General features: G+C 32.3%; 1 protein-coding gene across 3 annotated transcripts; it reads right to left on the bottom strand.

Moving 5' to 3' along the window:
- Positions 1-9,824: 9,824 nt before the first annotated feature.
- Positions 9,825-13,584, bottom strand: LOC134716360 (uncharacterized). Of its 3 annotated transcripts, none has more exons than XM_063579321.1 (2): positions 13,540-13,584; positions 9,825-10,951 (listed from the first exon to the last, which is right to left on the bottom strand). In XM_063579321.1, the coding sequence occupies exon 2, from the start codon at positions 10,912-10,914 to the stop codon at positions 9,850-9,852; it is 1,065 nt and encodes a 354-aa protein (XP_063435391.1). In that variant the 5' UTR covers positions 10,915-10,951; positions 13,540-13,584; the 3' UTR covers positions 9,825-9,849. The 3 variants fall into 3 exon arrangements, with proteins under 3 accessions (XP_063435391.1, XP_063435392.1, XP_063435390.1); XM_063579322.1 differs by lacking the exon at positions 13,540-13,584 and adding an exon at positions 11,834-11,884; XM_063579320.1 differs by lacking the exon at positions 13,540-13,584 and adding an exon at positions 12,619-12,903 and having other exon boundaries at positions 9,826-10,951.
- Between the last annotated feature and the right edge of the window lie 469 nt (positions 13,585-14,053).

Below are 14,053 nucleotides of genomic sequence, written 5' to 3'. Positions count from 1 at the left end.
TTGATATAACAGATACAGCAAATTATTCTCATATCCGCCAAACATATAAAATTGAAATGATAGAGAACAAAACTTTAAGACAGTAGAAATGATTTGAGCATCCCAATTGTGAATTTTTAATTTCTATGTAACAACATACATTAAAGCAGCGCTTGTACATGGAGTATATATCGCTCAGTTGCTACTTTATCCTAGGACTTGATTTTACTATCCTTATTCACTTGAAAGATAATAACTGCTCACAAGATAGCTATGAAACCAAGAGCTGCATTTGGTGAAGTTGAAATAATTCTTACAAAATTCAAAAGGCACCAACATAAATTGGATGAACGTTATGAAATATGGGGTTCAAAGACGACGACACATATGTTCGAATTGTCGTAACAACTAGATCCTGTCCGCTTTTCCTTATGTGACTTACCAAACTGGACTTATCACTATTCTTTTTTTAAATACATGAGCAACTCAATCAGTGCCCCATAAGCATCATGATCCGGAACACATGAGAACAACCATGGTTTTGTGGGGTTATTGTTGCTAAACCTTTAGCTTTCTGTGTTTTGTTTTGAATATTTTGTTTGGTTTTGGTACATATCGTTGTTTAGTCATGGCGTTGACGAGGTTTTTTTTCGCAACTTATTTTGAATGACCCTTTGGTTTCTTTTGCCCCTCTTTTGCAATAAAACATATTTAACATGTTTAAAACCCTTTTAGTTCCCTACTCGTATATACATTTAACGACAAAGTTATGTGACGTATAAAATTTTCTGACATCAGACACGCAAATCAATGAATGTGTTTTCCTGGGTCGATGCCACTGCTAGTGGATATTTTGATATGATCGTCACTGATGAGTCTTATGTAGACGAAACGCGCGTCTGACGTACTAAATTATAATCCTGGTACCTTTGATAACTATTTACACCACTGGGTCGATGCCACTGCTGGTGGACGTTTCGTCCCGAGGGTATGACCAGCCCAGTAGTCAACACTTTGGTTATGACATGAATATCAATAATGTGGTCATTTTTTTTCTATAAATTTCCTGTTTATAAAACTTTGAAATTTTCGAAAAACTAAGGATTTTCTTATTCCAGCCATAGATTACCTTAGCAGTTTTTTGCACAACTTTTTGGAATTTTGGATCTTCAATGCTCTTCAACTTTGTACTTGTTTGGCTTTACAAATATTTTGATATGAGCGTCACTGATGCGTCTTATGTAGACGAAACGCGCATCTGGCGTACTAGATTATAATCCTGGTACATTTGATAACTATTGTAGATAGATCGACATTTTTTTGTGTTCTGTTAAATTGTTCCTTTTAAAATTGTAACACACTGATGACTGCTGTACCCATATTTTGACTATTTTATTTATTGTGTCTGGTCTGTTTAGTTTACGCATCATTGTAAATATAACAGAATTTGATGAGACTATCATCAAAGTGAGAGGGTTATCGCTACAAAACCAGGTTTAATCCACCATTTTCTACATTTGAAAATGGTTTTTTCCAAGTCAGGAATATGACAGTTCTTGTTCATTCGATTTGACGTGTTTTGTTATTTGATTTCGCCATGTGATTATTGTCTTTCCGAATTGATTTTCCTCTGAGTTCAGTATTTTTGTGATTTTACTTTTTTCATACACCTAAACGTTTTGTCAAGACATTAACACTGTGAAAGCTTACTGCGATTTCAAAACTCTTGATCTAAACATTGTTACTAACACTTCTCTCCGAAATGAGTTATCTCAAATAGCTGAAATATCTTGAACCTTAATCCATCTATTCTATATACAACTTCAAAACACCGTAATCAAGGATTATCCCAAGCTATGGATTAAATTCGAGAAAAAAGACATAGATACTCTTTTCAAATTGATTAAGCTGTTAGTTGGTTGATACACATTAGAATTGAGAAACTGAATGGGTGTTTTGATACCCATGCTACAGCCTTCTTTTAAACACCCAAATGTTGCAAAACACTTGTCCTTCCTACATACCAAATATGGTGTTGTCATCGCAGATTAAGTCACAAACAATATCGTTTTTGTGCAAAACTACATTACATAAACTGCTTGATAAATGAGTAAGATATTGAAAATTCACTTGCAAACTCAACATAAACCCCAAGACACTTACTAAAAGGAAATCCTTGGTAATCATAAATCAAGTTCATGTCTCTTTAGAATTTCAACCAAAGACAAAAAAAAATTAATCAGCCATCACTGTATTGGATACAAGTACATAAAATGTATAAGTATCATTAAAAACAACGGTATATTGACGGGTTTTCTAATCTGTATTCCCATGGATACAAACTGTGTCCCTCTTCTTGCCGACTTGTTCCTTTATGAGGCGGACTTTTTACAGGAACTTCTAGGAAGAAAGAAAACAAATAAGCAGGTGAGCATGTATTATATAATGTAGCTAAACTACATGTAAACTAAAAAAAGGAAACGTACAGAAAAAAGAACGACATCGATTAGGATGATGATGTACGTTTACAGTATGTGCATATTATACGATGGGGAATCTTTATGTTCTCTTTATAAAATTGAAGACTTGCTTAAGAAAGGCAAAAGTAATACACCGCTGTACAAAAGTCATAAATAAATAGAGAGAAAATAAATTAGAGTTACTAAAACGGAGGGAAACAACATACGCACATTTTAACTTCGTAAAGCCAGCTGAAAAAAAGAACATGAAATTTAACATAAAAGCTCATTTAAATAAAAAGGACGAACAAAGAAAAACGGCAGATGATAAAAAAAATCTTGTTTGTTAACGACAAAAGAGACTTGTGTGCTTTTTTTATTCCTCTTTTTGTGTGGAGCACTGGATATGGATTAGAATCATATTCAAAACAGTGTGGTCCTGGCCATTGATTGACGACCTAATTTATCCCATTGACTGGGACAGATTAGGTGAACGTTTGTCGGTAACACTGTTTTGAATATGATTCTATATATCTCCCAGTTGATAAGCTATTCCAGGGTCCACGTTTCATTTCCTGAAGCAGGTTACTATACACAAGGAATCTATCGAATGAAGGATTGCAAATTATTAAGTTGGAGTAAATTGTTGGTAAATATTCGGACAGCATAATGATTTCGTTGACTTTTATGGAATATTTGTGTCTTTAAGTACAGCTGACATGTTCCACTTGTCGTAACATCTTACCTTTTCCTCAATTGCAACATCAATTGAGCAACTAGTGGAACAAGAAATGTTTATCCTTCCGGTGCACATGATGTCATTACTGGGTTGTAAAAGGCTCCGTGTTCCTAAACTTTTAGTTTTTGTGAAGTGTTCTTTTATTGTTTTCTTTCTTTAAATCGTTTTTTTTTACATTGTCTTGTTGATGATTTTGTTTGTTTTAATTCGACTTATGATTTTTGATAGCACCTATGATTATTATATTTTGTCTCATTCATCAGATTGATTGCGCATGTGATTTATATTATTCTAACAGAAGGCCTGCTCCCAATGGTTCTAGAGTTTTAGTGATATAAAAATGATGTGATATCAGATATGAAGGCGCAATATCTTATTTTGTACCCCAAAAATCTATTACATCCAGAGACTAACTTGCATAGCGTCTAAAGGGTGGATGTTATTATTATTTATTTATTTTAAAGTCAACTCAAAAACACTAATTGTTTGATATGTTATCTTTTTATTACTTATAATTTTTTGAATGTGCAATTTATTAAGGTGAAATAAAAGTTGATTAATTTAAACAAAAAAGTATTGTATGCAATTCATCCAGGCTTATTCGTCTCATTCGTGTGTATTCTGTCGTTAATACAGAATTTGAATCCTGGCATCTATGATGAGTTTATTCAAACCAGTGGGTCGATGCTACTGCTCGTGGAGTTTCAATTCCCCGAGGGTATCAACAACCCAGTAGTCAGAACTTCTGTTGACATAAATTGTCATTGATATAAATTAACTGTTTACCAAAACTTTGAATTTATTTTTGAAATACTAAGCTTTCTACCTTAGAAATAGATTACCTAAGCTGTATATGGCAAATCGTTTAGGAATATGTGGTCCTCAATACTCTTCGACATCATACTTTATTTGACCTTTTTAACCTTTTTTTTATTTGACCGTCCCTGACGAGTCTTTTGTAGACGAAACGCGCGTTTGTAGTAAATACAGAATTAAAAACCTGGTATCTGTGATGAGTTTACACGGCTTTGTCAGTTTGTTTTAGATTTATGAGTTTGACTGTCCCTTTGGTATCTTTCGTCCCTCTTTTATATACAAATCTCTTGAAGGATAATCACAGAAGAAAAATAGATCTCCACAAATCTTTAATTTCATTATCCACTTCAAGCGTTATAAAATACATTTCCCAATATATTTTTTCCCAGACAATTTTTTTCGGTCAACAAGCCAACACGTTCACCCGTTAAATATTCTGTATAAATTAATTCGCGATTTAAGCTATTAAGACATCGGTCTTGGACTTCTATATTAATAAGTTTAATAACTGTGTGTATTGCTGTGTGTTTGTTAGGACTACCTTTATATTTGCGTTGCTTAATAGTGTTGTGACTAGTACATCAATATATCTATCAAACTTAAAATAATGTATACAGTTGTGTTTTCATCTTGACTTACATCTCAAAACGAGGGTCGATTGAGAAGCGAACATTTCCTCGAATGTAACATGACCGAATGGGAATTTTCACCAAAGTTGAACTTTTTTAAGTAACACACATATGTGGAGGTAGCAGATCAGATTACCTGTCAGGGAAACGAAATAAAACCTGGTTCATTATTGGGTTCGTGTTGCACAGTCTTTAGATTTTTATGTTGGTATGAAGAATGTTGTTTGTCTTATGGCGTTTTTCGATTTTGACTTTGTCACTTAAGAGTTTGGATGTCCCATTGGTATCTTCAATCTCCCTTGTGATCTTTTCTTCTTTATGTATCGTTAATGTATGCAATGCATGTACATGAAAATTATATTTTCCAGTTGAATGATATTGTTGCGTCGTTTGTTTTTCTCTTATTTTTGAGTGTAAATTCACATTGCGATAAGACGTGTCACGGTACTTGTCTATCCCAAATTCATGTATTTGGTTTTGATGTTTATATTTGTTATTCTCGTGGGATTTCGTCTGATGCTCGGTTCGTTTCTGTGTGTGTTACATTTTAGTGTTGTGTCGTTGTTTTCCTTTTATATTTAAAGCGTTTCCCTCGGTTTTAGTTTGTTACCCCGATTTTTTTCCCCAATGGATTTATGAGTTTTGAACAGATGTATACTTCTGTTGCCTTTATTTACTTCTTTCAAGGAAGTTATTGAACCACGAGTTCCTATTGATTATTAAAAGTATATTTTACGCTATGTATAACAATCATATTGGCCAGATTTACAGATGACCACTGAAATGTTCCAATCACCCTATCATCTTTCCATTGATTGTTACACCACCAAATAAGACTTGTCACCGAATTTTAACCTCTCATGAAAAAGAAACGGTTGTGACATTGAAATATAATCTACACACTCTCCTATAGCTTATGATTGGAATCGTGTTGCTCAGTCTTTAGTGTTCTATGTAGTGTTTTTATACTGGAATTGTCGTTCTTTAGTCGCTTTTCGTATTTTGTATTATAAGAATCGGTTTAAATATATAACTTAACAAGAATGTGTCCCAAGTACACGGATGCCCCATCCGCACTATCATTTTCGATGTTCAATGAACCGTAAAAACGGGATAAAATCTCTAATTTGGCATACAAATTAGAATGATCATATCATTGGGAACATGTTAACTAAGTTTCAAAATGATTGGACTTCAACTTCATCAAAACTACTTCGACCAAAAACTTTAACAAGAAGCGGGACGAATGGAAAAACGGACAAACGAACAGACAGACGGACGGACGGACACACAGACCAGAAAACATGAAAGTATTAACTTAACTAAGACTTTTATCGTATAAATATTAAAAAGTTATATCTTTCAAACCGAATATAGCGTTCACTTTAAGTTTTCGTTAATAAAAATATACCTGTATGATTGAAAATCTGATATGATTATTAAACTGACCTATCATATGTATGTTACTATTTGTGCTGACATGAATTGTCATTGATATGGTTATATTTATAAATTTACTGTTTACAAATTTTCGAATTTTTGGAAAAAAATAAGGCTTTTCTACCTCAGACATAGATTACCTTAGCTGTATTTGGCAAAACTTTTAGGAATTTTGGTTCTCAAGGCTCTTCAACTTCGTACTTTATTTGGCCTCTTTAAATTTTTTGGATTCGAGCGTCCCTGATGAGTCTTTTGTAGACGAAACGCGCGTCTGGCGTATATACAAAATTTGGTCCTGGTATCTATGATGAGTTTATTTACAGGAAATTTGTGAAATCAGGAATTTTACAAAATCCATGAAATAATTAAGATTTTTTAACAGATTCACTGATCAAACATCCAACATGTAATATTACCGACTCCCTTCTCACAAACAAAGCGTTAAGGTGGCAGGTTATATCAGTTTGGTGTAAATTTGGTTTATAATTTTGCAATGGAACTAAATTCCATGCATACAAACATCATTTTTCTGTTTGTACTAGAAGTTAAGGACATTTGTTGTTCAGTCTTTATGTTCCTCCCCGGGGGGGGGGGACTTTACCAAGTTACCAGCAACTCTACATCGAAGATTCTAAATATGATGAACAGGATGTTGCTTAAATTAAATTGAGTTGTCATCCGACACAGAGAGAGAAAATTAAAACAAAACAAAAATTACAAAATTGGCAAATGTACGTAGCATTATGGATACTATTATTCGTATGTATTGTAAGGTTGCATGTAAAGGTGTCAAGATACGCGTAAGTGTATAAAATGTGAAATATATCATGCATATTGTTAATAATGACAATAAGTGAACAATATATCATATGGTAGAGTCTGAGAGCTCTGAGAGCATCAGAATTCACTATTTCATACGGCGACCTAGAGTTGTAAAACATCTACGTCATTTAGATGGATACATTTTCTCATTGTTATTTCATGATTTTTCTCGTTATTCTTATTACTTATTATTTGAACCATAGAAAAATGTCAGGAAATCAAGTTTGAAGAATTTATACAATTTCAATTGTTAAAGAATGTATTTACTTATAACTTTATTTTGTTGATCGAAATCGGTTGACGTAATTGAAATCGATATTTGAGCTTTTTTGGGCTGATAAATTAGAGTTTTTATTGTAATTTTATTATGCTTTCATTATTGGCTTTTCACAATAAAATGTTGTTCTGCAGTGCATAAATAAATATATTATAAACTTGGTATGTGATCGATTATGTCTACCGTATGTATATATACATATCCTAAAATACATAGGGCATAACATGTCATGTCAATAAGACTTACTATAAATACGGATATTATCTGTGACGAAAGTACTCTTGTCCATATTAACTCTCATAAAAATATTAATAAAAATATTTAAGTATTATTTTATATTGGCAAATGTGATGTTTGACTTTCAAATTCACTTAAGAAATATTTCAAAAAGTCAGTTGAATAAATCTGTATATGGAGAGACTGAATTAACATAAAACCAGAGATTTTTATAATATAATAGTATATTCGGATTCGAATCAATTAGGAACATTGTCCTTGTTATTCAATGTACCTTTGAACGTTCAATTTTTTTGCAACAAACCATGCAACTGCTCTTTGTTTTGTGATGAACTCTGAATAAAAATGTATCATGAGGAAATAACCAGTTGAAGTATTAATAATGAAGAAACAACATTTTTTTAAATAGTACACAAGACGTGTTTTGTTTAAAGGTTCGTGAATTACGCTCGAAAAAAACCGTTCTGATTGCCAAAATTATCAAATGTATGGGAAAGCACAAAAACCAAAGTCTCTAAACAGAACAGCCAATTTCATCAAACATTTTACCCCGTGGCAATTCAAACCACAGCTTTTATTGTAATGGTGTAATTATTTGAAAATGAAATTTGACCTTGCCCAAGCTCCGGCATAAAAAAAACGGTCTCAAATCCGTTTTCTTTATATGTGTAGCGGGGTTGCTTCCCCTTAGTACAGGTAGAACATATATAGCCAGTCTTAATCATCTGAGCTAGGGAATCGATTCTTTGGCTCAGTGGGTTAAAGCACTGACTGTCACCCAGACGACCGGGGTTCGAATCCCGGTGGTGACGATATGAATTTGTAGAGTAGATACGTGCTCTCCGGATACATTTGGCGCCCAACTAAAAAATCCACGATGGTTATCTGGAGTATAGCTAGGGTTTGTGTTGTTAAGAGTCATATATGAAGATATGATGACTCTTGTGGCGGGGGAATAGTGTAGCGGGGTTGCTTCCCCTTAGTACAGGTAGAACATATATAGCCAGTCTTAATCAACTGAGCTAGGGAATCGATTCTTTGGCTCAGTGGGTTAAAGCACTGACTGTCACCCAGACGACCGGGGTTCGAATCACGGTGGTGACGATATGAATTTGTAGAGAAGATACGTGCTCTCCTGTTACATATGTAATGTTCAATCATTTACCAAAACACTATAGGTCCTATGTACGGGGCGCCGAATGGGACTCTTGTGGTTTTGTACTCAAAATTCAATTTTGTACGGACAAAAGTGACTTTTGTTCAACAAAAGTAAGTTCAGTTTAACAAAATTTGTATCATACTACAAATTTAAAATTTTGTCATACAAAATTATCTATCAGCGGACAAAAGTCACTCTTGTCATGACAAAATTCATTTTTGTCACACAGACTTGAATTTTGTTACCTAATTTGAAAATAAATAAATTGGGCGACAAAAGTCAATTTTGTATTCAAATTAGTTTAGTTTGGTTTCTGTGAACTAATTTGCATACAAAATCGACTTTTGTTACACAAAATTGACAAAAATGAATTTTGTCTCAACAAAATTGACAAAATTGACTTTTGTCTCAACAAAATTGACAAAATTGACTTTTGTCTCAACAAAATTGAATTTTGTCTCAACAAAATTGATTTTTGTCTCACGAAAGTCAATTTTGTCTCACGAAAGTCAATTTTGTCTCATAAAAGTCAATTTTGTTGTTACAAAATTGAATTTTGTCGTCACAAAAATGAATTTTGTCGTCACAAAATTGACTTTTGTCTCAACAAAATTGACAAAATTGACAAAATTGACTTTTGTCTCAACAAAATTAACAAAATTGACTTTTGTCTCAACAAAATTGACTTTTGTCTCAACAAAATTAACAAAATTGATTTTTGTCTCAACAAAATTGACAGAATTGACTTTTGTCTCAACAAAATTAACAAAATTGACTTTTGTCTCAACAAAATTGACAAAATTGAATTTTGTCTCACAAAATTGAATCTTACCTCACACAATTGACTTTTGTGATTTAATTTCCATATCAGGTAACAAAAGTCAATTTTGTATGCAAATATGTTTATATGTGCATACCTTTTAGACAAAATTGACTTTTGTCATGACAAATATGAATTTTGTCTACAAAAATGAATTTTGTCATGACAAAAATGAATTTTGTCTACACAAATGAATTTTGTCATCACAAAATTGAAGTTCTCACAAAACAAGTCTGTAGCACATAGTTTTGTAAGACAAAAATGATTTTGTTATGACAGAATTGAATTTTGTACAAAACCACAAGAGTCCCATTCGGCGCCCCGTACTATGATGATGTTGATTTAAAAAGAAGAGGTTTTTTGTTAAACGTCTTTTTCTGGAATTCATGTTTTGAGATAAGACAGCGGTGTCAAATTCATGTTCCCTATTATAAAAGCACACACCTACATACAAAGCATAAATAGTTTTATTTTAATACTTGATTTCACCGTCTGACATTAAAAGAGTACAAAACCCCTCTCGTTCTTGTTCATTTTTAACGTCGTTAAGCCACTGCATGATATGAGAAGTCTTTTCTTCGTCACAAAAGTTTGTTGTATTATGAACCGGATCGTCTGCAATTGGGATTGAATTGTTAACACAACGAGTAAACATCACCGGTTTAGCACGTGATCGCATGACAACAACACTGTCTTTTGGTTTGGTGACACTTTGTTTTAAGTTCGACGATTCTTCTGTGACTGGAGTTTGTTTTATGTACTGGTTACCGGTGTTATTGAGTTTTTCCCCCGGATGAAGAAACGGGGCAATAACAGTATGCGATAAAAATGATTCGCCATTTTGAGCATGTCCGTTATCAAATGATTCCCTCTTGCTGGGTTCATCTGAAAGTTTGTTTCGAGTCACATCCTGACTGCAAATGTCTACATTATTGGTGTCGCCATGAGTTTCTGCTTTTTCATTATCGTTGTTGGTTTTTGTACTGTCTTTGTTTGTTATTAGTTTATTATCCTTCAGTTTTAAGTCATACACAACAGTAACTAATAAATTAGAACTGTCTTGTTTGTCGTCGTTTTGAGCATTTCGCAAAGAAATTTGTTGAATTTTTTTGTTCTTTCTTACTGAACATTCGTCTGAATTAATCTCGGAACACAATTTATATTTTGATTCTATTTGACCAAGGCGACCAACAGGGTCATTGAATTTTACTGTTTTTTTCACAGCTCTAATTGGTCCGAATTCTTTAATCCCCAGCTTTTGTCTTTTGATAACATTTCGCAGTTGTTTATGATCAATCTTTGGATTATTACTGTTCTCGGCAAGATTTGGCATACTTATGGCATTTTTCAGAATGCCTTTTACTTGTCTTTTGGATTCTGCTTGTTTTCTCTTCTGAGCATCCTCTACTAAGCTCCCCAGAAACTGGAGTTTTGTCATGCTTCCTCTGTGTCGATGCAGAGTAGTCGTTACTGTTGATGGAACATTTTGTTGTTTAGAAGCACCAAATACGTTCAAGCCATGCCCACCAACAAACATTGTGTTTCCATAAATTAAGTTTTAGTGTCTCATTAGTCTGAAACAATAATTTGAAATTAAATTTCCTTTGATTAATATAATGCTTACCCCCAAGTTATCTATATACAAAAATCTTCTTAAATAAATAAGTTTTTATGTTCCACAATAAACTCAAAGAGAGAACTGAAAACAAATTGTCATGCAACCATTTCATCGGTTTCAAAAGCATTAGAATTTGAAAAACAGCATATTTATTCAGATTTTCTATAAAAAAATACGATTAAATATGTAAATGTGGTTATAACCATAGCGGTCAGTAAAAAATCATTTACGATCATCAAATCTCAAAATGAGGCTCGCAAGATAGAACTTTGAATATAATGCAACTTATCTTTACTAAACACAATTTAATCATACATTTATATAAATAAAACATATATTCATAAATTTCAGTATCAATCATGAAATGAATGAGCAGAAAATAATATCAAAATTAACAATAGATAAACAGAGCTATTTCTGAATTTTCTATGGATCTATTTGCTCTTTCTGTTCATCGTTGAAGGTGCAATAGTTTTATTTTTTCACAGGTGTGCCTGTGACAAAACTTACAAAACTTCCAAAATTAAATCGCTTTCTTGCATGCAATACTAGTCCTGGATGTCTCATTGATTTAAGTATCTCAGGAAACAGTGGGAAGTATACTTCATTTTGTTTACACGTTAATGTTTTATTCTGTGAAATGTTTACACGAGGCCTGATATGCACTTTGATGTGTTTCGTCTTAATGACAAAAAGGTTTTGAGAAATCAACTCGTTACTTCGATACTGTTTGAACACTAAGGAAAACTTGAAGTTTGAATCAACTTTATTAACAAATGTAGTGTGTACATTGTATTATATAATCAAATAAAATTGATAGATACTTAAATAGTTTTACCTTTCCTTCACTTTAAAATATATGTCCCTCGATAGCTCCGATGAACATGCTCTGAATTGAAAAAAACACCCCGAATTTCCCTTGTGTTATATCATTTTCTTTTATTTGCTATGTCAAAATTTTCTATTTTTCAAGTCAAAATGTTACTGTTACAGCCAGTAAAAGTTTTAATTGACAATGTCACAATTCTACTACCTATATAGCACCACAAATCAAATTATCCTTACTTATATATAAATATATATAAAGAAAGCATCCACGCTATAGTCAAGGGCAACTTTCCGGTCCCTTTAACACTTCTTGTGAAATATAAGGCTTGATACGTCCAGGGTAACACGTGTGCATATTTAGAAAAAAAGATCAACACAAAGGGGAGGGGGGGGGGGGGGGGTGGGGGAAGGAGGCGGGTGATACCGGGCTTACGCCAAAGAGAGTTGCAACCCTAAACATTATAATAAACAATACCATTCAAATCTTGGTTTCTACCCAAAGCTACATGTATATATTATTTACAGCCTAATATGTAGGTGTTGTGCTGTTTCACCTTACTGATGCCAATTATTATTTTGTTTTCAGACCACTTTGGTGGTGTTTTTCTCAAGCTTTATTATTACATATTTAACATTTTTTTATTATTTTTTTGCCATCATCAGTAAGCATGTAGAAATAAACGCGAATTTTATTTTAGTATTACTCTGAATATAAATAAAAGTTTTAAAAGAATATCACTAAAAGGGTAAAATTTTAAAACTGAAAATAATTTAAATAAAACATGGCAAACTTACTTCTGCGAGGATCGTTTCCAAATAATTTGAAAGAATCAAATCTTAGAGTTTGGCAGTCACGAGTATTACCAACACGACAAATGCGTCACATACTCTGCAATCATATGTGGATAACTTTGTGGTTTACAAATATCGATCAAACTATGGTCCTTCTATTTCAAGCTTTAATTTCAATTGAAAGTTTAAAAAGAACATATCATGTTAGATAGTAAAGAAATTTCAACTTGTAAATATGTGAGATAAGTAAAGTATTTATCGCAATAAATGGACAATTACTTATGTGAATTGAAAACGTAGGTACATTAATTTAATGTTTCAATGATAATAAAAGTAAGTTTAAATATTTTCATTTGCGATTCAAATAAATATCCTTTTGTAGTTGATATTTTATTCATATATGTATATAAAACACTTACAATAATATTTTTATTTAACAACATAATATTACATCGTCTAGAGTACACTATTAACAATAGTATTATTTAAGATATATATGAAATTAAATACCCCTCTAGCACCATTTTAATGGTACTTCTTACGTTAATCCAATAACAAGTTATGCAATTTATAACTTGATTATGAAACGTTGTGAGAATTTTTTTATGTTTTATAAATTAATGAAAGGAAAAAGTGTCATAAAATAGGCTAAGCTTTCAATGAACTTAACTTGAATTTTCAAAACCTCATATTGGAAAGTGCGTAATAACAGAAATGCTGAAGATTTCTTTTTCTCGATCTGTTTGAAATAGATTGCCAATGAAAGTCTCTTAGAGTAAAAAAGCGGAGACTTCCCAAATGTATGTTAATGTTTGAATTTGAAATATGAATACATTCGACGGTTTCATTTGATGAAAGTTTTTATTTCTGTAAAATTGTAAACTTTCTACACTAAATTTCATTTCGCCTTAAAATAAACCTTACCTTGTCCCTCACACCCCGTCGTCACGTCGTTTATATCGACCTCTATTGTGCCGTAAATTATAATGACGTTGACGTTGATTGTCGAAATAAGATAAAGATAAGATAAATTTTATTTTCCAAATTAGGTCCCCAGGGGGGCATATACACATAACATATATAGTTGATACAACCATGGAAGTAATATTGGATCTCTAAATATTACTTCCATGATACAACATACAGTATTCTACATAATATTGTAAAATAAACTATTGAAATAAAGTCTATAGGGAATTATTTGTTAATAAAAAAAGTATTCAAGAGTTGCTACTCCAGAGATGTGGCAATTTTTTTATTTTTTTTATTTATTCACTTATTTAAAAAAAAAAGATTTCTCACTTAATTTTATAATATTTGCAGGAAATGTATAAATATAAATGATTGTTTAGATGCAACAAACACCAATTCAAGGGACGATACTCTATGATTGTGATCTTAAAAGCTCTAACAATCCTCCTCGTATCTGATGCCGAAA

Source organism: Mytilus trossulus, chromosome 4, assembly GCF_036588685.1.
Source record: "Mytilus trossulus isolate FHL-02 chromosome 4, PNRI_Mtr1.1.1.hap1, whole genome shotgun sequence".
In the NCBI taxonomy this organism is placed as follows: Eukaryota; Metazoa; Mollusca; class Bivalvia; order Mytilida; family Mytilidae; genus Mytilus; species Mytilus trossulus.
This window is presented reverse-complemented; position numbering and strand designations above follow the sequence as displayed.